The sequence below is a fragment of the Pogoniulus pusillus genome, chromosome Z (genome assembly GCF_015220805.1).
Source record: "Pogoniulus pusillus isolate bPogPus1 chromosome Z, bPogPus1.pri, whole genome shotgun sequence".
NCBI lineage: Eukaryota > Metazoa > Chordata > Aves > Piciformes > Lybiidae > Pogoniulus > Pogoniulus pusillus.
This window is the reverse complement of record NC_087309.1, coordinates 11538322-11563741: the sequence shown is the minus strand read 5'-3', so window position 1 is coordinate 11563741 and position 25420 is coordinate 11538322. Positions and strand designations below refer to the sequence as shown.

Genomic DNA, 25420 nt, shown 5'->3' with positions numbered 1-25420 from the left:
CGAAGATCCTGTGATGACCTAGCACTTCTACTGCATAAACTAGTGCTGTATAAGACTTCCAGAACAAGTACGCTGCAGGCTTGTGACCTTCTCTGTAGGAAATACGCCAAGTGGCATGATTGAGTGCATGATTTGTGCTAGTGCCATTTTTGTACAGAAGCTACTAATCTGTTATTTCTGGGAAAACCTTTCAGTTTCTACAGCTTATGGTGATGCCATGGTTTAACTCCAGCCACTATCTAACCACCACACAGCTGCTTGCTTGCTCTTTCCTCCTCCCACCAGGAGGAGAATCACAGAAGGACAAAAGAAGAGTACAATTGAATGGATTGAGATAAGAACAGTTTAACAGCTAAAATAATAGCAAAAAAAAAAAAAAAGAGAGAAATGTAATAGTAAGAAAAATATGAAGACAAGCGATGCACAATACAATTACCATCCACTAACTGATGTCCAAGCAGCAATCTGCTTAGAAGGTTGTTTTGGAAATTTGCTTCTTTCTAGTGTGTTATACTTGAAACAAGATGAGCCCAGGATATTGTTATATAGTATAGGCTGGATGTTAGGAGGAAGTTCTTCCCAGAGAGAGTGATTGGCATTGGAATGGGCTGCCCAGGGAGGTGGTGAAGTTGCTGTCCCTGGAGGTGTTCAAGAAAATCCTGGATGAGGCACTTAGTGCCACGGCCTAGTTGACTGGACCGGATGATCTTGGAGGTCTCTTCCAATTTGGTTGATTCTATGAAGACTCAGAATATAAATAAATATTTTAAAAAGCCTTGTCATTGGAGATTGCAAAGATTGCTATCATTTAAAGCATCATTTGCAAAACAATGTTAAACATAGTCTCATTTCAAGACAAGTATACCAAAGTACATTTTATTGGTCTCTGAACATCCTTTTAGAGAAGTAACAGTATTAAAACAAACAAAAAAGTCTAACCACCCTCCCCAAAGACCCAAACAAAACCGTAAATCTTGTAGCTTGCATTCAGTGTAGAAACTTGAGAGGTATAAACAGAAGCCTGGAGTACAAATATTAAAGTACATTTTCAATCCCACAGTGCAGAAAAAAACAGTAACAATGATATTTATTCTACATTAGAAGTTTTTGTATGTTCAATTCCACATATGTTTCTTTTCTGTATAAACTCCTTATAATGTATGTACAAAGATGTCCAACATCTGTTCTTTAATATAAATATGTAGTAACTGAAACATTACAACAGTTTGATCAAAAGTATAGAAATATCCATTTAATTTTTTTTGCTAATGGCAGTGTTAAAAAAAAAATCTTAATATCTTGAGTTTGAATGACAGATTTCTTCTCCACAAAAAGGCATTTCTCAATCAACATGCAAGGTATTATTGCATATGAGTCACTTGAACTACAGTAATAAAGTCTGAAAGATGTGTGCTGGACAGTCCATTCTAGCAAGTGCAGCTACAAAACCGTTATGTATCACGGAATAAAGCATAAGTACTAGTGTATTTTTAAATTAAATGCTACAAACTCAAGTATTGCCCTCCCACTACTAAGACTTAAGGCAATCAACTGTTGAGAAGCTTCAGTTTGGCATAGTTGCATTAACCTCTCCCACTCTCCCCATTAATACATTTGTTTTAACATACTGAAAGTTGTCTTTAGAGAGCTGATAAATTTTTGCTATACACAGTAATACAGCTCAGTGTGATTAACCAGTAACCCAGTTTAATATCCCCGATTACACTGAGCTGTTTCCATTTAAAGCAACAGTTTCTCCACCAGGTAAGTTTTCCAGCATGGATGTCTAAACTGGTATGAGAACAGCAAAAACATTCAGTGTTCACCCTATCAGTCTAACTGATTATGACTTGTATGCATTCTTGGGATATTCTAGAATTTAAAGGTTCAAAATAGATCTGACAGTCAAATAAAATCTAGCTTTACAAAGGACAATTATCTGCAGTAAAAATACTTTATATATAAACATACACACAGTAGATCAAAGTCAACAGGCATTTCTTTATGGCTTTATTCAGAGGTACTGTTGTAACATCCAAGAACAGGATGCAAGTGTTCATATGGTACGAACACCACATTCATGAGCTGTACCACCAACTCATGAGAAGTGGCAACAGATGGCAAACCCAGCTTTCACTGCAGGATTACAAAAAAAGGAGTCTTCCCTTCTAGATAGAGGGTCTCAGTGCAAGCTACAGACAGCCTCAAAGGCAACTGGCATAAACAGGGAAGTCAAAAAGTCTAACTCTGTTAAAAGGGAGGGGGGAAAAAAACAACAAAAAAAACAACTCATGGGCAAATCACAATCCCACAGTCAAGTCATTTCTTACAATGAAAAGCAAACATTTGGGATTTACTATTCCAAGGCAGCAAAGGCATATAGCACAGCAGCCACACAGTAAGACTTGAAATGTGTAGTTAAGCACTTGCATCTGATCAGTAAGCTAAGTGCATGCACAGGCTTAGAGCAGCCAAGCTGTGATGATAATACTTCACAGGGTGAAGTGCTGCAAGTCAAAGATGAACACTGTTAGAAAAGATGAGTTTGACAAGCATACAACTCCAACTGATGCCACAGTAGACAGAAAACCTCTGATATCCCCATGTTTATTCCTCAGCTGTAAAAAGCTTACTTGTGAATGCACATTTAGTTGCACCTTTCCCTGCTTATTTCACGTGAGGGAGCAATGCAGGGGTATATGTTCCTAGTCACAGCACTGCCAGTCCTAGTACTTTTAGCACAAAGGAAAGAGGTTTGTGTTGAGAGTGGCTGTTGCTGTATTTGTTTAGTACTCCACCTTTACCTAAGAAAATAATAGGTGTTTGTTGTGGATGGTTGTTTCGTATTTTCTGGGGTTCTTTTCTCTTTGTTTCGAAACAATGTGGCCATATGGCTACTCCAGCCTAGATTATTTCTTTTATTACACTTATGCTAAAAATGTGTTTCTACAACAAATACTGTTAGAGTGAAATCCAAGTTCAAAATATGCTCAGTTATATCACGGCAGTTAGTTCTTTCCAACCAATTCTTTTTTAACCCACAAACCCATTAAAAAGGCTGCAGATGCTTGAGTGAGTTCCTTATACGTTGATACAGCATAAAATTTAAAGCTCAGAGCTTAACCACACAATTCATACGTGCATTTGTATAGACTTTATAACATTTCACCACCTAGATCAACAAATTCATCATCCCTCTTGACCAAATCATCTTCATCTTCCAAGTCTTTCCAGGTACTAGTTGGCAAAGCTGGTTTGACAGATTGTCTCTGAAGTAAAGCAAATGGAAACAAGGATGACAAACGGGCAGAATTTCTCAGCATAGGAACAGAATGTACATCTCCAAAAGTACCTTGGCTATGTTCTTCATCCATTTTTACCTGCAGGCTTTGCACTTCCTCCATCAACTCCAAAATCTTGGCAGTTGTAGCTATTGTACCACCTCCAGGAAGCTGAGCTTCAGGAATCCATCGTAAATACCGTTGTGCCCAGACTTTGATTTCAGGGCCATCGATGCGAGGTAACAGAAGGCCATGATAGTCAACAGGTTTGCTATGCCAGCTATCATAAAATTCCCTGAAGCTGTTAGGAGATTCATCTGAAGAATTTATGAACTTGCCAATTCTTTTACCAAGAATGTTTTTAATTAAGTAATCTGTTTCCTCCCTAAAAAATCCTCTCTTCGTGGAAGACTTTGTTTGTGTCAATGGCAAAGAAAGTTGCCGTTGATGCTTAAAGAGAAAAGAAAAATACATTGTTATTGATGTGACTTCAGAAAACATCTTAAAAGAAAATCGTAACACCCATTCAGAAAACACTTTTAAAGGGCCACTGCTTTCCTATGTAGTCTACAATTGCTACTCTTTGATGGCCAATACACTAAATGCTTCACACAGCATACTCTTGGTATTCCTTGGTATCTCCTCTGCACTGTAACTACAGCAACGAAGTCACACTGAATAAAGTATTTTGCTTTGAGAAAGGAGAATTCTTTGCATATGTTCAAGTATTACAGACTTCCATGCTTAGTTTAAGCTAGCCACAGAAACCAAAGAGCAGAAGCTTTTATCCAGTGGTTCTTCATTGCATCCTGTGTAAAGAGTTCTCTGATTAATCCTGTAGATCATGCTGAGTATCTCACTCAAGGCTGCTTTGCACAGAACAGAATTTAACCAACAAGGGTACTACAATCAAAACCAAATCAAAACAAACTGTTATTACTGAATTTGTACTACTTTCCAGTAATGAGGTAGTCCACCCCATGATCTTCCATACCCTGTTGTTGTTGGTCCCTCTCTGAGTGCACCCACATAGTCCAGTTACACACAAAGTCAGAGAGGCAATTATAAACCTGTTATGGAACAACAAAATAAAAGGCACTTCAAACATGCCTGTGCAAATCACCCGAGTGTTAAGCCTCATAAGTTCTTTACGCTTGCACAAAAGTATGAAGAAAACCACCCTAATATCATAGTACTGCACAGTAAGTATTTTACAGCAATTTGTAACTGAGGTGGATGCAAACTATATTCTTAATAGTCAGGTATGTCTGAGGTGTACATATATTCTGTCAGCTAAAAACCTCTGCACCAACACTTCCACTGTGAGCGTATTTGAAAAACCAGTAGTGCCATACATTTTCATAATTGAAAAACAGAAAGAAGCAGCACATATCTTACTTTGAAACGTGCAGTTTTCCGTTGACTTTTATCTGGCTTTGGTTTCTCTGCATAAAGAGGGTTGTTCAGGAAAGCCTGGGCCTTGGGGTCAAACTGCACAGACCAGTCCCACACAGTAAGAAATCTGAAAGGACCGCTTTGTATCTTGAGGCTTTCACCACTCTGCCAAAACAAACAGGTTAGAACTAATACTGCTAGAAAGGAATTCTGGCCAAGTCAAGGTGAAATTGAGAAACTGGCTTTTCATAGAAGAGGCCACAGACTTGCAACAACTCTTACAATTCCTACATGTTTGAAAGCTGAACAGCATTATTAGACGTTGAGTCCAGGCACAAAGGCTGTCTGTATACTACTTTCTGTAACCTCAGACAGTATTTCATTTTAACAGTGCAATTAGCAGCATGAATGCCTTTCACAGTTGAAAACAAGATTATATATTCTGAAGAATAAGAAAAAAAACACCTTTGAAAAATTGGCAGGACAAAGTTAGCACTTCAATTCTTCAAACAGAAGGGGCATTTCTGAACTGCAGAAATTAAGTGCAGTTAGGCAGTGCTGCCAGTTAAAATTTTATAATCAACACTATTTATAAGCAAGACCATGCTATTCTTCTCTTCAGTTTTTTTTTTCAGACTCTTTGCAGACTCGCACAAGATATCCTCATTGCTTCCAGCTTACGCTAAAAGGAAAGCATGAACCAAACATAAATGAACACCCAGGAATTGCTGATTTCGGAATACAACACAATATACTGGAATCCAGTAGACATCCTGCTGCCCTGCAGAATATTCCTCTTAGCTTAAGAAGCTTCATTTTCATTGAAAAAGCAATAAACATGAACCTATAGCCACACATTAGAAGTAATATATTCATAACTCCTGAATTTGACTCTTTATGCTCAAAATTGCATTCATTTGCCCCTCAAGGGACCACCCTTCAATTAAGCATGGGAAAAAAAATGCTTGCTAGGGAAATTTTGAGTGTTTCCTGCTTGTTGGCAAAACTTGTTCTCCAACACATTGCATTCACAAAATAACAAATTCTTACCGTATTAATGTCTTTCTGATGTTGTGAATTGAAGAAGAAAGTGCTAAAAATAGGCACATAGAGGCTGTCTGACAAAACAGTTAAGTAAGTTTCTGTGAACTCAAATGCTGGAGGATACTGTTGTACCAACTGCCAAACACAATTTAGCAGGAGCAGAAAAACAGGAGCCTAAGTAAAAGAAAACATTGCATCAGTTTCAGAAAAAATACATTTCACTGTGCAGGTTTTTTTTCAGTGCTACTTAGTGTCTGCAGATACAAATCTTACACAAGTTAAGCCACTACAGAACTGCTGCTTAACTTTGGCCAAACTCTCGAGAAGTATCAAAACTACCCCAGGCCAATTGTTGACAAATAAGATAAACACTTCTTAATGTGAATTTACACACATTCACTTATTATCGAAGTGCTGCTAAGCAGCCTTTTAAAAGTGGCAAAGCAAAGCTAGTTTACAGCAGTTTTTGATCAGAACTAGTCAGCTTATGATTTCTGTTCTGTATAGCAATCTCATCTACTCCCAAAACATAAGCAAAAAGGGACAGGTGAGACTGAAACATTTAGCATAACAATAAAGTTAAGCTCCAGCTGCGACAAGAATAGGCAGTTCATTTGAGCTCTGAGGACACTACTGCCATTTATAACACAGCTTCAAAGGACATGAGATACACATCACGCAAGAGACACCAAGACTGAACAGGAAATTTTACAGTTCTCTTTGAAGACATTTTTGAACTGAAACCTCTGGACTGATGTCTAAATCCCTCCTTAACCTGCATAATCTTTTAAATAGTAAGGGAAGTGAAGCAATAAAAAAAAAAAAACCACCAAACCAATCATACCTCATCTTTGTCACTTTTATGTAAGTGGTTACAACGATCCAAAAAGCTGTGTCCTCCAATCACCCACTCCTTCTGAATAAGGCTCTGAAACCCTGATTTTGTTCTGCTGTATGAATCCATCATCACTTGAACCAGGCTAGAGATTACACAGCACAGATCAGTAGCACTCTCTTCTACAGAAGAGAACAGAATAAATTCATCTGCTAAGTCATTCTTAAAATATAGGTTAAAAAAAGGCAAAATATTGCTAGCTTCACAAACAAGTAGTATTGCAAGAGCAGAAAAGCACACAATCTCTTGCAGGTGTTATGGCATCAGAGAGAAATTAATCCATATTTATAATATGGATTTTTAGTAAAAAAAGGTTAAGGCTTCTTCTATACTAATACTTTCACAATCAAGCTTGCAAAAGCTAGCCTTTTATTACTGTAACTTTGATGTCCTTGTCCTTCAGGTTCCTGCAATGCACATATTGCCTTATGGTATCAGGCCAGCTAATCTGCCCTTACCTCACCTATCTTGCATGCATCTTTTCACAGGGTAAAATTGCCTCTTCATGCAGCATGCTCTCTTCACCCTTCAGATGCCTTCTACAAACACCTCTCAAATATGTGTGTGAAAAAAATGCAGCTAAATTACTACTCCAAAAGTAGCTTAATGGTTACCACCGAGTTTGGTTTTCCATGTGATTGCTCAGACTAGGAAACCATACTGCTCAAAATGTACACAAGCATATGCTTTCATGTATTTAAGAGAACACATAGTGTGTATCTAGACCACAAAAAAGGCCTTTCAGAAAGTTTTATGCTCCATGTCCTTTGTGCAGGTGTGCCTCCCGTCCCCTTGAAGTACAACAATAGATCTGCAAGACCTTTAATAAGTTAGAAAACAAGAATGAACAAACAAGAGGTAGCATGATTCTCCTGCTGGTCAGCAGCTTTCTCATTCACAAAATACTTCTCTTGGCCCAGAATTATGCTATGTTTTGATTGGGATGTCGGTTGGTCAGTTGGTATTTGTTTAGTTTTGTGAGGGTTTTGTTTGGTGTGTGTGTGTGTGTGTGTGTGTGTGTGTGTGTGTGTGTTTGGGTTTTTGTTGTTGTGGTCTTTGCTGTTGTTATTGTTAGTTTTTTTTTTAACTACAGGAAGCATTTCACAGAAACAAAGAATGTTATGGGCTACAAGGGACCTCAACAGATCATCTAGTCCAACCCCCCTGCCAAGTCAGGACAACCTATATCAGATCACATTGGACTGCATCCAGGTGGGTCTTGAATATTTCCAGAGAGGGAGACTCCACAGTCTCCCTTGGCAGCCTGTGCCAGTGTTCTGGCACCCTCACGGTGACGAAATTTTTTCCTCATGTGTACATGAAGCTTCCTATCCCTCAATTTCCACCCATTGCCCCTTGTCCTGTCATTCCAGGAAGGTAAGACTGATGGGTACTTTGAGTACTCTATATAAACTACCAGCCTTCAGCATAGACTTACAACACAAACTACATCTAGAGATGTTCAGAAGTTATTTAAAACGTAGAGGATAATCTCACTAAATCCTTACCTATAAGGAGAACATTTGTATGCTGTCTTTCCAGACACTCTGCAACTTCTATTGCTTTCTTCAAGACTCGCCTGTTGTGGTACACAAAACGATAAGAGACCATTTTTACTATGAAGTTTCTTACATGAGTTTCTTCTAAAAGGGGTTAGAATATCCTACTACTGAAACTTGACTGGTCCTTTAAAACAACAGTCACACTCATTGTATAAATGAAGAAGTGCTTAACCTAAAGAGCAAATGTTCAAGACATTTTTACTTGGCCACTGGTCATGCATTTCCAGTTTTTGTCTTTGTGCACTTGCAACACAGTACTTTATTCTGGATCAACAGGAGCCACCACACCCACAGTGAAGTATTACAATTGCTAAGAGCCAAATGTTTATCCCAGAAAGTGTCAAAATTGCCACACATGTTCTAATCTACTGCACACCACATTTCTCTTATAATCTGTTCTTAGGATGAGGGAAGAATCAGCAATCAGACCTTGTAAATACGCAGACAAATTTTACTATGAACTTTTCATTGTACAAGAAAAATGTAGTGGAATTAAGAGTTCACATAAGACCAGATGTAACATTGCTGGTTTCTAGACCTCTCTTCATAAAGCTGGTTATTTTCAGCAGAAGTTGCCATGCAAATTATGATTCTTGCAACTACTCAGGTCACTAACAGAATCTGACAGTTTATTTCCTGAGTGTGGAGTTGTCAGATTCATTGTTCTTGCATCTGGAATAGCTGAGATGGCTCTTTCAGTTAATAGGAATGCCAAGTACAGACTGATCCAGGAAGCAAGCATGGAAATGATCAGTCTCAGAACAAAGGATAGGAACTTGCGCTGGCATTTACTTTAAAGTGCTTGTGATCTTGGTTATGTCAAAGCATTTCTCAGCGTATGATCTTCACTAGAACCTGTCATTCAACATATATTTGAATTCTTGATTGTTAATACTGGAAAGAATAGAGATGACCTTCATGGTGACAAGCTGATCGCAGAATAAACTGGCAAACAGAGATAGCACAAAGGAACACTAAAACCAAAACTCCTCAACATTCCACTAAAGTTAGTCAACACTACTCTGACACTTACTGTGGACTACTGAAGGAAGAAAAAAGTCTCAGGAACAATCAGGAGCGGGAGGGCACAAAATTGAGAATAAATGTGATTTTATAAATCTATGGTGGGATAACATCTCCATTACTGTAGTTCATCCCATCCTAACACATAGCACAGAAGTAGAGAAGAATGGCAAGACTACTCAGAAGTATGGAATTAAAGTTTCATGCAACAAACAAGTAAGACTCTCCAGTTCGTGAAGAAGGTGACTAAGTGCAGGAGGGAAATTACTGAATCTACAGTTTTAATGGGTTTGCTGGAAGAGTTCTAATTGGAATCATCTGCTGCTTCTCATATCCTTTAACATGGGAAGCTGAACACAAGCCTGCACTGTAGAAACACTGGTCTCAAGTTGTTGAAACACAAGTGGATACACAAGTGGGACAACAAATCTTTCTGAACTTTCTTGGCTACTTACTGTAGGTGACAAATGCCACATTTCAAGAAACCAGCTAGAAAACCTACTACAAACATTTAACAATTTGAAACTCAGATAGTTACAGATATACCAAACCTGATTATCTCTAGCCAGTTTGTGCTCTCCAGTAATGAAAACCATTTCACATCGGTTGCCCAGAAGTCTGTGCTGTTATCTGCAAAAACACACACACAAAAAGATTTTTGTTCACATATTTGTGCTATTTGCTAATTAACAGCCATCCATTGTATTACTTTTCAGTTATGAGCTGTTATAAAACAGCCAACAGTATGGAGTCAGTAAATCCTAAGCACTGTTAGAAAGTCAACACCCTGTACCTGAATGAGGAAGTGAAATAGTCCTACACACACCAGTAAAGTTTTATAGCACCATAGGCTCGTAGCAAAAGTATGCTGTAGGTTAACAGCAACCAAACTAAATAGTAAATCTGTTGACAAAAATGGAAAATAATTTTAATTTGAGGTGATGTTCTTTCGAGCTCCAGTTGCCTGCACTCCAAAGCATATTCTATATAAAGCTTAACAGAAGTAGACTGATTTTGATAGCCACTACCATTACAGCTAGAAAACAGGAATGGGTTTTCACAGTTACACATATTTATGGAATGTTAATTAAGACTGCCTGAAAGGTTTCAAAAACAGTTTTCACCACAACCAAAGACACATAGCTAAGATAAAGAGGGAAGCCATATACAATACCACAAAGTCATTAAACTTTCAGGAATTTCACTTGGCTTTCTGTAGCTTTTTAAAACGGAACCTAAATCTCTACTGCTTTTACTTCCAACAAAGACAGTATTCAGAAGCTGGAAAGGTCTCATAAGCTAATACAGTCACTTAAAACTAGAACAGACTACCCTTCCTGCAAAAGGCAAACCTTGGAGCCTAGGATATCTAACAGTTCTACTACTGAAAAACAACACAACAACTGAGAAAATCATAATTTCCTCCTCTATCCTCCCCCAAATAGCTTCAGTTCTTCATTTTTCTGTAACTTTTCTCAAAGTCTCTCCATATGCTTCCAACATTTAATTCCAACACATACTCACTTGTGTCTTGTTTTCTGCTGCATGCAGCAGATTCTCAAGTGCACAGACAGATCCGTTTTATTCCTGCAGCTATTCTCCCTCCATGCCTGCTCATGCCCCTTATTCTGCTCACTGTATGTTAAAAGCAACATCAAATGTCTTTTCCTGATTCAGTTCCTCCTGCCCATAGAAACTGGTTCTCCATAAAAGTATTAGAAAGTATCTTCAAAGCTCCCAAGTCAGTTCTGTTCTCATTAGATGCAGTTTTCTCCAACCTTCTTTAACATCTTCACATTCACTTAAACTATACAGCTCCTCACTGACGATCAGTTGGACTATGCCCAACATCCAGTGTCACAGGTGAGCTGCCCTAGTGATCAGCATGTCACTAGACAGAGGTTATTGCAACATTTACCCTCATTATCTTGAGGAATGACTGTCTGAAATGGTTCAATGGAATATTGCAGTGTGAGGTTTTTCATGCCATCAGACATCTCCTGTGTTTCATGGTAGCAAAACAGTATAGGAAGATGTCTGAAAGTCTATACTGTCACGTGACTCCCTTTTACTCCTTTCAAGTGGACAGTAACCACGTTCAGCCCCACAGCTACAGTGACTCAATTTTTAACAATCTCACTATTTTGAGATGGGACTATCTTGTAGCAAAATCTAGGGAAGAAATTAATCAGCATTTAGACTCAGCTCTTGATATAGCACAAAGGCTTAAAAGGTTAATATTTTCTATTGAATTTCAATAGACCATGGAAAACTGAAATCTCTCCAATGAATTTCAACCCAGCCAGCAGATTCAAACTAATACTGAAACTCCATAGTCACTCTTTAATCTGTGACTGCTTGGCAAGAGGCAGTAGGCCTAAGAAATATAAAAGACTGTTAATGTGTCAGTCATAAACGCTCTTCAGTTGCACATTTGAAAGTCTGCTTTTAACCACTTTCAGAAGCAAGACACCTAATAAGACAAGGACCACATTCATCAGACAGCATTGTTATGCTTTGCATCAGTTACTATGAAGATAAAGTCTACTTTAACAAGTTTAACTTACCTATCAAAAACAGCTGTTTAAATCTTGTATATGCAGTCTGAATATCTTGCAAAGATGGAAGGCTGCTTGACAAGTCCTCTGTCTTCAGAAGTTCATAAGGAGGTTTGCTAATTGTCTTATAGATTCTAAATCAAACCATTAAGAGATTAATGGCTTTTGCCTCTCAAGTCAAATGACACACCAGGTATTATCACTGAAGACAGTTAAGAGGCATGGTTTAGGAAACAGCTGTAATACTGAAAGACCCTAGAAAGCTAGTGGCCTCCATGCATTTTAAGTACAGGCTGGAAGCTTGGCTGCTCTTCACTGCTGGATAAAATTATACTCATGCACTTCCACAATTACATTACAAGTATTACTCGAGTTTACTATTGCTTCTTTAGTATTGTTTCATTAGACAACAAAATTACTTTACCAGTGGGCTACATAGATGTGAATCCAGAAAGAAGAGATGGATAGAAGCACACAAATCTCCCAGCAAGCACTTACAACTTTTCTTGACTTGTACCAGATTACATCCTGATACTTTAACTGCCAGGTCTGCTAATGGAACACAGGTAAAAGAAAGAGGAAACAATTTGCACTCCAACAAGACAGTATACCTGTCTCATCTACATGATTTTTTCCCCCTTGGAGAAAAGGAAAAAATACCAGGCTAGATGAAGATTTGGCTTGGATCCAGAACATCCTCTCATTCAGGCTTCAGAGCTCTGAGAAACAACAGCTTAGTAAGTACCTCTGTTGTCATGCTGCCATTTTATTGTCAATATCTGGGAAAATGTGCTCTAGCTACTTCAAAAGTGAAGCGTTGCAGGCACTTGTCCAGACACAGAGTGCTTTGTTTCCTGCACATTGCAGCACATAAGCTTGCTTTAAAGAGAAGTACTGGCATCCACATCAGAAATGCAGGTTACTAGGCCTACCAGAAGGTGTATCAGATACAAGAGCTGAGGGAAGGCAATCATTTGTCAATTATCATATATCTTCTAAACTGATGTAGCTAATGCTAGAAGATCTGGCTAGGAACATTTTTTTTCAGTAAATGATCTTAACTGTACACATCTGCTGTGTGGTTATGTTCAGACTATTACAATGGCACCTTAACACACCCTTATGGACAAACAGTAGTAGTATTTTTTTCAGTATTAGTGGTTAATCACCAGCACTGCATACCAAAGAAAACCAACAATGCACCAAGTCCAGACTGCCCCACAGAAGGCACCAAAATGTCATTTGATGCCTTGTTAGCACTTGCTGTTAGTTTTGCTTTCACATTATGAAATAGCATGAAGAAGAATTGTAAGTCATGTACACTTCCCCATTTCAGGGGAGAAGCATTAAAGAACCTGCAGGTACGGTCAAAAGCCTTCCTCAAGAAGGTATAATTAATTTTATACATAAAAGAGGCTTTAAGAACCTAATTGAGATACTTTCTGTTAGTTCTGTATGGTTAACAGGTTCTCCATCTATGAGGAGATAAGAGCTTGCAGCAAAGCAGTACAAACTGTACGTACTAGACTGATCTAATATCTTGTTACTAAGAGAGATGTTCTCTCCAGGTGACCCAACACGTTAAAAAAGCTAGAAAAAAAGAACAAGAAGTCAGTCATTGCTGTAACTCTCAGCCAGAGAGCTGTGGTCTTCCTTTTAGATTAACTTTGGCATTTTTCACACTGCCGAGCTAATAATTCTCACTATCTCAGCTGAGACAACCTGACAATGGCCATAGTGAACTGCCAGACTGTCTCACTCATCTTAAATAATTCTACATAGAACTACTGAAGAACACAAAACTAATTCTCAGATGGCAGGGTTCAGCTTGCAAATCCATATTTAGAGATGGATCCTAGATCTCTCTCATTCACTGAAATGACTGAGTCCATCGCTAATTGCTAATGATACTTCAACCGTACTTAAGACCTGGAGGCTTTGGTGCTGCTTTACCTAACAGTTTGTAGAGAGATTTATCTTATATGGACGTACTTCTACACATAAGCCTTTAGCAATGTTGAGTCCTGCACAACATACCAATGCAGGCCAAAGGCTTAACCCCATTTCGCTACAGAAAACTACTTTTAGATCTAGAACTTGTTTCCTGAGGCGTGCAAGCTTAAAGATATAGCATATATGGAAAAAGAGAAGCAAGGTCCATACCAAGCAAAGTGTTGTGGACAGAATAGCTATTACTGACCCATCCAAGAAGGCTTTTTGCATTTGTGAAGTGCTGTCATCCTGTTCTTTGGGAAATGCAGACATTTTGAGAAGAGCAGCACCACTGTGGCAAGACCAACACCAGATCTGCAAAAAGACATTTATCAGGGGATAAAAATTATTAAACAGCCCCACATGAAGTGCTTAAGTGACTGAACAATTACAAGAAATTGCTGTATGCTGTGCTTCACTGAATTTTTGGTGTACTCAAACCCACCAGTAGATGCAAAAACCTTCATCTTCACCAAAACCACATGTACACTGTATTATCACTTGCAAGTTTCAGGTTAAGCTCTCTACAGGTACAAAGAAACAAAATTTCAGATTGCATCAGAACACTGCTTTCTTGACTGCACTCATATGTTAAAAAAAACCAAATTGATCAAAATTATGGTTAAATTATGTCAAAAGATAATCCACAACAACACAGCTCTTGTAAGAGAGCTCCTACATATTGGCCATCAGTTTCTCTATACAAATACAGCAGTGTTTCTTGCAGTTCAGCCCTAAGATCTCACAGCAGAGTCTGCTCGGGCAAGACCTCAACTGGAGTACTGTGTTCAGGTCTGGAGCCCTCAATACAGGAAGGACATGGACTAGATAGAGCAGGTTGAGAGGAGGGCAACAAAAACCATAGAATCAACCAGGTTGGAAGAGACCTCCAAGATCATCCAGTCCAACCTAGCACCCAGCCCTAGCCAATCAACTAGACCATGGCACTAAGTGCCTCAGCCAGGCTTTGCTTGAACACCTCCAGGGATGGTGCCTCCACCACCTCCCTGGGCAGACCATTCCAATGCCAATCACTCTCTCTGGGAAGAACTTCCTCCTAATATCCAGCCTATACCTACCCTGGCACAACTTGAGACTGTGTCCCCTTGTTCTACTGCTGGTTGCCTGGGAGAAGAGGCCACCCCCCACCTGGCTACAATGCCCCTTCAGGTAGTTGTAGACAGTAATAAGATCACCCCTGAGCCTCCTCTTCTCCAGGCTAAACAGGCCCAGCTCCCTCAGCCTCTCCTCATAGGGTTTGTGCTCCAGGCCCCTCACCAGCTTTGTTGCCCTTCTCTGGACATGCTCCAGCACCTCAACATCCTTCTTGAATTGAAGGGCCCAGAACTGGACACAGGACTCAAGGTGTGGTCTGACCAGTGCTGAGTACAGGGGAAGAATAACCTCCCTTGTCCTACTGGCCACACTGTTCCTGATGCAGGCCAGGATGCCATTGGCTCTCTTGGCCACCTGGGCACACTGCTGCCTCATCTTTAGCCTACTATCTATCAGTACCCCCAGGTCCCTTTCCTCCTGGCTGCTCTCCAGCCACTCAGTCCCCAGCCTGTAGCACTGCTTGGGGTTGTTGTGGCCAAAGTGCAGAACTCTGCACTTGGCCTTGTTAAATCTCATCCCATTGGCCTCTGCCCACCCATCCAGCCTGTCCAGGTCCCTCTGCAGGGCTCTCCTACCTTCCAACAGATCCACACCTGCTCCTAGCTTGGTGTCATCTGCAAACTTACTGATGCTGGACTCAATGCCCTTGTCCAGGTCATCAATAAAGATATTGAACAGGACTGGGCCCAGCACTGATCCTTGGGGAACACCACTAGTGACTGGCTGCCAACTGGATGTGGCACCATTCACCACCACTCTCTGGGCCCAGTCCTCCAGACAGTTCTTGATTCATATCAGAGTGGTCAGGGGGTTGAAGTATCTCTGCTTTGACAAGCTGAGGCAGCTGGGGTTGTTCAGCCTGGAGAAGAGGAGGCTCTAGGTAGACCTAATAGCCTTCCAGCACCTCCCAAGAAGGGTGGAGAGAGACTGATTATAAAGGCCTGTGGTGACAGGACAAGGGGCAATGCTGGAAAGTGGAGAAGAGCAGATTTGGATTGGATATTAAGAACAGGTACTTTACTATGAGGGTGTCCAAAGAAGTGGTAGAAGCCCCACCCCTGGAAGCATTCCAGGCCAGTTTGGATACAGCTCAGAACAACTTGGTCTAGTCAAAGATGTCCCTGCTCACTTCAGGTGACAAACTTTAAAGGTCCTTTCCAATCCAAAGTGTTCTATGAATGGAAGACGCAATTAAAAGCAACAGAAACAGGATGTTTATTTTGTGTAACAGCCACTGCAAATTGTTTGTCTGGCTGAGAAAAAAGTGAACTATTTTTAATTTGTCCTTTTGGACTGTGAAGTTAGGCAGGACGGTAGAGCATTATCTTTCCTACAGAGTGTTTAATTTAGGACCATGAAATGAACATGATTTTCCTTGGTAAACTGATGGAATCGCAGCAACTAAGACCTTGTAAGTGAGTTTTTTGCTACTTGTTTTTAATCTACTCTGCATTAGAGGTTCATAAACTCTGGTATGAAGTAGGAAGCCAAAGCCAGGTTTCCTACAAAGCACAATCCAATACATTTAACTCCAATTTCTGTTGAAACTGGTGGAACTAGTTTTTCCAGCTAGGCTACGTGGCTTTGTAAAATCACTGCACCATCACAGCCATACTATTTACCAGCAGTCATGCTAAGTAAATGGAGATACTGAGCTGTACCTGTACACCTCTACACCTGTCTTCACCTCTGTATCAAAACAGTGTTTCAAGCGCTACATCCTGCTCCAGCTAGATGCCAATCAGTACAGGCTGGCATCAAAAACAGGCCAACAGATAGAAAACAGGCTGGGTAGATGACTAGTAATATATGTAGACTGCAGGACATTAGATTTCCAATATTAAGTAAATGGAGACTGTGACCCATACACAAACAGTTTGCTTTTGCTCTACACTGTTTAGGGAACACGGAATGCTGTAAGCACTGCTTCCAACATCTGTTTCCTCTTCTGTAGATAACTAGGTATACACATGAACCATTAAAAAGGTTCTAAAAAAATAATATGCAGTAACACCTGAAATGCTAGTTGAAATTGTTTTTGCAATAAGATTCCTCACCCTCAGCCATGCACATATACTTACAGGAATGCCTCTGCCTTCATACTTCAAGATGCTCTCTTCAGAAATGCATATGGGAACAACGAAATACAGAGGCAGCCTAGGATAATAAAAAAAAAAATCTTGCACTTAAAACCCTAACAAAGATCAATCTCCCAGCAACTTTTCATCATGGCAAGAGTTTTAGACCACATGCTAATAATATATTCACTCTTACCGCTACAATAACTTTTCCTACTGAGTTACATTGTCCTCCACACTATCCCTTTATTTTCAGCTGCCTAAGGTATTTTCTTCCAGTGTTGAGCTCTCTATTATTTTCATTGCAACATTCTCCTGCCTCCCCAAGTGTTTAACCAAGTCCTATATTTGACTGTAACATTTAAGGCTGATTAAGATTGTCATGGCTCTCATACTGTTCCAGAAAATATCCTTGTAGTATTAAATTACATTCTGGAATCGGACTAGTAGTTTAATATGTTAAGAATCTCCAGAATCAACCAACACCATTTATGTTCAGGTCCCACAGAAACAACAAAGGCAAGCAACCTCAGCTTGGGTCTCTCAGTAAAGTTGTAGAAAAATAGTTAAGACTCCACAGAAAATTCATCTTTGTTCCTAAGGTTTGTGAAGCATGTTGGGATTTGACCATTAAATAATAGCAGAACACGAGGCCTTACGTACATCATAAAGGATTCACCAACAGATGCTACTTAGACTGGCACAACTACAGATCTCTAACCTTCCACTGAAGGCAACAGATTAAATTTTAATCAGCACGTTTTGCAGATAACACTTTAAACCAACTACTCTCTCCACTCAGTCCACCAGCTAAAACAGAACATCTCCAAAGCTTGTAACATCATCAAATAAAGGTACAGGATTGAAAAAGTGTCATCCTAACCAGAAAGTCTGACAAATGTGTTAGGTACCAGACCTACATACTTTCTATTCCATTTCTACCCCTATAGTCAAAGCTTGACTAACCAAGGTCCCAAGTAGTCCGACACAATGCTGAAGTTACCCTGCTTAAAAAAGGGTTGTGTAAGATTACCAAAGTACCTGATACATCAAAGTGGAAGCCAGATCCTAAAACACCCTAGTATGTTACAACTGAAAAATACTGACCAATAAAAGGTTGCACTGATTTCTGCAAATCTTAGCGAGACTCCTACTGAAGTTCACTATTAATCAGGGCAAGCTTACTTTTCAGACACTCTGTAACCTTCATTGGTAGTCACTGCTTTGTATTTCACATTCCCTTTGGTCCGCTCCAATTCATAACGCCAGTCTTCAAGAGTATCAAACATCACAGTTTGGTTTCTTCCATCTGTCAGATATGAATAAATACTGAACTTAAAGACAGAGAAACTCTAACATGAAAGCATGGAAAAGTGGTTACTTTTCATTAGAGGTAAGCAAGCAAAGTCCCAAGTAGAAAATAAAATGCTGTTGTATACCACACTGTTTCCATCTGATATTTAACAGCACAACTTCTGCCAAATATTGCTTTAGAATCATAGAATCAACCAGGTTGGAAGAGACCTCCAAGATCATCCAGTCCAACCTATCACCCAGCCCTATCCAGTCAACTAGACCATGGCACTAAGTGCCTCATCCAGTCTTTTCTTGAAGACCCCCAGGGACGGTGCCTCCACCACCTCCACTTTAAGAATAGTTTCTCCTACAGAAACTAAGCAGCTCTTATGGAACTTCCATTTGATACTAGTGTAGCTGACTGGCATCTAGGAGGGACTTTTCCCAAGCACTTGGAGTGACATGATGAGGGGCAATGGATTGAAGCTGGAAGAGAGCAGATTGAGACTAGAGCTTAGGAAGAAATTCTTTGCAGTGAGACACTGGAACAGGATGCCCAGGAAGGTTGTGGATGCCCCCTCCCTGGAGGTGCCCAAGGCCAGCTTGGATGAGGCCTTGAGTAACCTGTTCTAATCAGAGGTGTCCCTGCCTGGGGGTTGGAACTGAATGATCTTTAAGGCCCTTTCCAACCCAAACCATTCTGCAAATCTGTCAATACAGGCCTAAAATGTACAATTAACAATCTTACCCAAAGCCTTTCTGCAATTCAGATATTAAAGTTCATTCTTTTATCATAGACAGGAATTTTGCACTGAGTAGAACATTTCAAGCACAAGATTACAGCAGGAACCTGATTGCAGCTATTCAGTCTCAATTGTTTCAGGTGGGAACTCTTCCCATATTTCTATTTAGCCACCTCAGCAACAGTTATGAGAGCAGGCTGATTTAGCCTCAGATTCTGGCTAGCAATCATACAATTTATGGAGTAATGACAACCATTTGGGGCATCCATTATAATTAAGCACCATGCAACATGAGCTAACACTGGAACACCAAACAGACAATTTTCACAGAAGATACAATGGCAAGCTGAAACTCTCCACTGTAAGAAAACGTGGCAGATGAAAAATTTACACCTGGAAATGGAACATTATTAGCAAGCTCAAAGGGACAAGTTAAGATTTTAGGAGTATTGGACCATGAGGCATAAACTCCAGTTTCTGAAGACTACTTGATCTGTCCTGTAAGCAGTATACCAAACAATGAAACCTAGGCATTAATTATAGAAGATTGCTATTAAATATTAAAAGAATTCTGGCACAACATTTCAATGATGCTATGAAGACATAGATCCTACAGTATTTGCTTAGTGCCTACCTGGAAAACTTTAGTCTTTCTGATGTTTATAGTTCAAACTGAACACCAGCTACAAATGCAGGCTGCAGGAACAGCCTGTATCTTTGTAGTGAGTGGTCAAGGTATTCTTGGACTATGTGAGGAAAAGCTATTGCCTACAAGTTGAACAAATCATTGTGAGGTATTCTTATCTCAGCACTGCAAAGAGGCCATGCCTGGAGTGCTGAATCCAGTGGTGGGCTTTGCAATACAAGACAGGCACTGGCTTGCTGGACCAAGTCCAGCAAAGGACCATTAAGATCATTAAAGGGCTTGAAGCAAGCTCCTGGTATGAGAAGAGCCTGAGAGCTAGGGTCATTCAGTTTGAAGAAGGCTTGGCATGGGTGCAGAGGGGTAAGACATCTTTCTTGAGTATATAAACAGCTGACTGGCAGAAGATGATGGAGAAGCAAACAAGATAAATCCAGACTCAGTGGTACCCAGGAACATGACAAAAGGCACAGAAATCCCCATGTAAAATTTTCACTTTTTTCACTAGAAGGATGGTCAAATAACACAACAGGCTGTCCAAAAGGATGTGGAGTCTAAGATATCAACAATATTAAAAATCCATGTGGACATGACCCTAGTAAACTTGCTGCAGTTAACTCTACTCTAAACAAGGAAAGATGGATAGGAACATAAGTAGATATCCAGAGATTTCTTTTAAACTTAATGACTGTGCAATTCCTTGACATTTTCATAAGAGTCCAATCAATACCTTTGGTACATCAAAACTTCCTTTCATAGAAGGAACAGGACTTCCTGGTGCACTAAGAATCAAGTTCCCAATTCAGAACAGTGTTGTTACTTCAGTTGAAGTCTGAACCGCAAGAAAGTGCACTGACAACTTCATCTTTAATTTGCATCTCACTATATTATTCAGCCAGGTTTGACTGAATGGGAAGATTATGTTAAAAATTAGCTATAAGAGGAAGTCACATGTCTATGGGAGTTTCACTATGCAAACCTATGCAGTTGCCTAGGAGAAGCAGATGGCTTGCAAGGAAGAGCAAAAAGGGAAATAGTTTGTCAGAGGCCACTGAAAATGTGATAATTAAAGAATTAAGAGCAGGAAGTGTGGTTCACTGCAATGGTACAGAAAAAAATACATTTATAAAAATAAGCCAAATATCTTCTAGATGAAAGCACTCTAGTCAGAAGCTCACAGAATCATGAAGTGATTTAGCTTGGAAAGGACCTTTAGTGGTCATCCAGTCAAATCCCCTTGCAGTTAGTGGGGACACTTTCAACTAGACCAGATTGCTCAACACCCTGTCCAGCCTGTCCTGGAATGGCATTTATCACCTCTCTGGGCAATCTGGGGCAGTGTTTCACAACTCTCATTGTAAAAAATATCCTCCTTTTACATAGTCTTAATCTACCCTCTTTAGTTTTCCTATGAAAAAAAAGTGTTTGCACATCTTGATCACAGCAAGTTTTCAATGTGGTGATCCCACTCTTGCTTGGAAAGTGTCTCTGCAACTATATTGAAGAACACAGACCAAAAGCAGACAATTCGGAGGCTTTCAGTAACAAATCTTAACAATGTATAGCAAGCAAAAACAATGATCCTCTGATGCTCTCTGCTAGTGGTGCAGAGTCATATGCAGAGCATGAACTCAGCTACTATGCATGCCAAACTGCTTAAGGAACTAACAATAGGCAACAACTGCAAATGAAAAGTAGAAAAATACTTACCTGTGTTGTTTGGGGCAGCTGATGCATAAGAAAACAGAAACAAGCGTTTAAGCAGCTTAGGAGTCTGGCTGTGATGGACTATACCACTGACGATCTAGGAAAGGACCAAAAATCAACACTCAGACACAGCTTAAAACTGTCAGTGCAAAAAAAAAAACCAAACCACCTCACATATTATTTTAAACCCTCCACTCATGCTTTAAACAGAACTGCTCAATGAGTTCCCAGCAGATAAAAACTGATTTTTAGAAAGCTTTATCTATTGCCTGCAAGATACTGTACCTATTTGGCTTAATGAGAAATATTACAGTTGTTCACCTTTAAAAATTACTCTTATTATTTAAGCAAAAGTAACAGACTTGGAGTTTGGAGTTCAGATTAACCTGTCAAGAGAACTCACATAACCAGGAAAATAACTGCTTCCATATGAAAAAGGCAGGGCTCTAAAATGTAATAAAATTATATACTGCAAACTGAAAAGCTTTACAAGTTTTCCTGAAGGCAATTTCATTTAGTACTCTAAAGCCCCAGTTTCTAAAGAAGTGCAAATGCACTGGATCTTTGAACTGCTACAAATAACTCAGGTTGAATGAGTAAGTTTAGCTAGAAATCAAGTTGTCTGCTTCTGATCATTTGGAATGATCATGAAACGCTTCAAGTTTAAGAGGTCTCTCAGGATCAGTTTCATTCTTTCCTCATGCCCACAACCAAACACTCAACACTAAGTTAAAAAAAGAAAATTAAGTTACTATACTTACTCTCTTCACTTCCTCTTCTTTTGTGTACCTCAGGCAGAAATGAAATACTCTAAGATCTTTACAGTAGATAATTAGCTTTTCTGGGTATTTTCTCAGTTGTCCAGTTAGAAGCTTCTTTTTCTCATCATAAACTGCAGAATTTAAAACATTTTAAGTACATATCACAAAGAACTTTGCCATCACAGTTAAAAGCTATGCCTTCCTGACTTCAGAAAATTATCAAGAAGCTCATTCAAGTTGAAGTTTTAGCAACTCAGAACAAGCATTCTGCAACAGACTGGCAAGCACAACTACTTCCTGCAAAGTGGAAATCAAACTTGAAGCCAGCTAATCAGTGATTGTTTCTGTTTGCAGTCTGACTGCATAGTTACTTAAAAGTTTTGAGGAGGACATAGAAAATACTTCAGTAATTTTGCCTGAGGGAAAGCCCCCAAACAACTGAGATCATTCTAAGTTTCTAAAAATAACACACCTCAATTTTTAATCACCAAAAGTTCCCCAAGAGAGTCCTTGTTCACTTCTGTTTGAGGACATATCATTTTACAACTTCAAGTACTGCTAGCTACGCCATTTTACATGAAACAAAATAGCGTCTCATAACCTGCCCCTCATCCACTCCTTCATGAACCCACATCACCATTCATAAGTGTTCTGAATACATTAACAGCAGACCAAAGTGAGGATTGCAAATAAAGCCTTTCCTACTATTTACAAATTACCAGCCTCGTTCTTGTTTACTTGTTTTCAGTAACTCAGGTATAGCTGTAATGCCCTTTGCAACACACTTACTGATTTCCTTGTAAATTAAAACCTTGTTTTCTATCTCCTTTCACATTTTGAAGACACCACACATCTCAGAAACCAAAGTTTCCTTAGACAAAAAGCTACTGTTAAGGAATTTGACACGTGTACTGCTCTGCAGTGCTATTGCTGAAATGAAGCAAATACATGGATATTTACAGAAATAGTTGATACACTGGAAGAACCCTGTGCAGCAATCAAACTTTTCACAGTACACTTCTGTGTTTTAAATCCATTCTGATGGAATTGTTTTGTTTGTCCAAGAAAGACAAATAACTAGTATGTAGCTTTGGTGAACTTGAGGGATAAGAGGAGGCTGCAGTGAGTTGGGGGTTGGAGACCTCATTTCTCTCTACAGCTCCCTGAGAGGAGGCTGCAGTGAACTGGGGGTTGGGCTCCTCTCTACAGCATCGGGTAATAGGAGAAGAGGAAATGGCCTGAAACTGTGCCAGGGTAGGGTTAGGTTGGAGAGTGGTCAGAGATTGGCACAGGCTGCCCAGGGAGGTGGTGGAGTCCCCATCCCTGGAGGTGCTCAAGAAACCTGTGCCCATGGTACTTGGGGCCATGGTTTAGTGGCCATCACGGTGTTGAGCTGATGGTTGGACTGGATGATCTCAGAGGTCTCTTCCAACTCAAACAATTCTGTGGTTCTGTGGACTCAGTTCTGATAGATCTCTTATTTTATCTTTAAATATAACTGGAAACTAGGGTTAAAATAGCCCAGGAAAAAAAGAAGTCTGCAAGTGCCAACTCTCAGTTTTCTGAAAGGGATTATGCATACAAAGAGCACCAGCAGTATAGCATGATTAGAAGCATGAGGCATGTCAAACCAAGAGGAGGAAGCTGACCTACCTCCATAGATTTGATCTACACATTGCAGGGTTATGTCATTTTCTCCTACAATCTTATTCTTAAATTGTGGCTCCTGAAAGAAGGAAAAAAAACCCAATTTAGAAAAGTCACACTGCTAAGCAGCAGCACCTTCTCACAAGTGAAGAATGTATTTGGGACATATTCTAATATCAGCATTACTTTTCATAAGCTGTGTAAGGCAAAACACAAAAAGAACAGTTAGCAAACTGGATCAATGCAAATCAAACATGCACAGCATACAAACTGCAAGTACAGTTTTAAGTAAGTCTCTGCCAAGCTTGAAACAGAGTTTTACTTTTCAGATAGCTTCAAAGCATGCACTTCTGTTTACAGTCACTTTTCAAACGAGAATCATCACAGTAAACAGGAAATACAGCAACTTGGTGTAATCCAAGCCTTTTTATGACAAGTTTCCTTGCTATGGGAACCTGGCAAGAAATAGAAGGTCTCTTAAAACAGTAAGTATCTCAAGAATATTCCAGCATGAAGAGCCAGATTTATCTCTGGGTAAAATAAAGACACGCAATCCAATTCGCTTATCTGCTGTTCTGCCAAAGTTGAAGTGATTTTGGGCTCTCTCCAGTTTTATCATTCCATGATTTGAGTTAGAAATGACATCTGAGTGATGCAACAACTAAACATTGTTACATTAAATATTAATAGAAGGCTGATGTACACTACACAAACAAATCAAATTCTACATGAAGACAGCTATGGACAGTTAACCTCATTCAAATTATTTCCAGATTTGCAGCTGTCTGAATCAGGTGGCTGATACTGAACTTTTGTTAAGAGAAATACAGATGACTTGGCATGCCATAAACCCAAGATTTAAAGTTAGTGGTGGAACAAAAGTTAGCTTGATCACTATCAACTTCAGCATAAACCTTAAGTGATCTGTAGAAAGGGCTCCACAGTTTTGTCTCAGTTAATTCTAGAAGGCCCAAACACCCATATTTGGCTGCAGAAGCCTTAGCTGAACATCTGAACTCCCTAAAATTTTAGCTAAAGGAACTTCTAAATACAATGAACATGTGTCAAATCCTATTCTTCTCCACTGTCGAGATCAGCTTGAATTTAAGAGCCATATACACTAGACTACTTCCTTTTTATCACCTAAATAGACCAGACTGTTTTGGATATTTAAGCATATTCAAAAAGTGTGGCATTACCATTTCCCTCTGACAGCTCACTTTGAGCAAAGGAAACAAGATTTAAATAATTTGTAGGATTTGGGGACTTCTAAGCTTTTTTTAACATTTGCCAGTTTTAAAAATCTTTTAAACCAAATTTTTAAATCTTTGTAGTCAACACCTGATTTCAAATTATATAATTCAGAGCACTACTAAGCCACACAAACAATTATCTAGATCAGTCTTGTGCAGCCCTGAAGCAGTTCTGCAGATGAAGCCCAAAGGTAGGTCAGACACGTGTTACTCAACATTAGAAGTACATTTGACATTTGTACTTCTGCAAGTGCTACTAGAGAAGCACTCACAAATGAGGTTTAAAGAAAACTGCTGATTTAATTTTCAAAACAATACATTTTTCACAAAATTACTAGCTCAGAAGAGATAAATTATGTCTAATGCATGTATCCACAGAGAGATTTACATGGTTTTTTCACTTAATCATTAGAGCATGAGGACAGA

At 39.4% G+C, this 25420-nt stretch overlaps 1 protein-coding gene across 3 annotated transcripts in view; it reads right to left on the bottom strand.

The window, feature by feature from the left end:
• Window positions 1–848: 848 nt before the first annotated feature.
• The window catches only part of MTMR12 (myotubularin related protein 12), a 35446-nt gene continuing 10874 nt past the window's right edge, over window positions 849–25420 (bottom strand). The window contains exons 4-17 of one of the 3 annotated variants that reach the window (XM_064139949.1): window positions 23748–23820; window positions 22095–22225; window positions 21337–21430; window positions 18130–18253; window positions 16948–17023; window positions 13959–14065; window positions 11768–11892; window positions 9752–9830; window positions 8124–8194; window positions 6565–6737; window positions 5727–5894; window positions 4680–4841; window positions 3353–3731; window positions 849–3269 (exon numbers count right to left, since the gene is read on the bottom strand). In XM_064139949.1, the coding sequence (XP_063996019.1) occupies window positions 3238–3269; window positions 3353–3731; window positions 4680–4841; window positions 5727–5894; window positions 6565–6737; window positions 8124–8194; window positions 9752–9830; window positions 11768–11892; window positions 13959–14065; window positions 16948–17023; window positions 18130–18253; window positions 21337–21430; window positions 22095–22225; window positions 23748–23820 (1794 nt within the window). In that variant the 3' untranslated portion in view covers window positions 849–3237. Of the gene's footprint in view, window positions 3732–4679; window positions 4842–5726; window positions 5895–6564; window positions 6738–8123; window positions 8195–9751; window positions 9831–11767; window positions 11893–13958; window positions 14066–16947; window positions 17024–18129; window positions 18254–21336; window positions 21431–22094; window positions 22226–23747; window positions 23821–25420 lie in introns of all 3 variants that reach the window. The other 2 variants (XM_064139948.1, XM_064139947.1) reach the window with 2 other exon arrangements.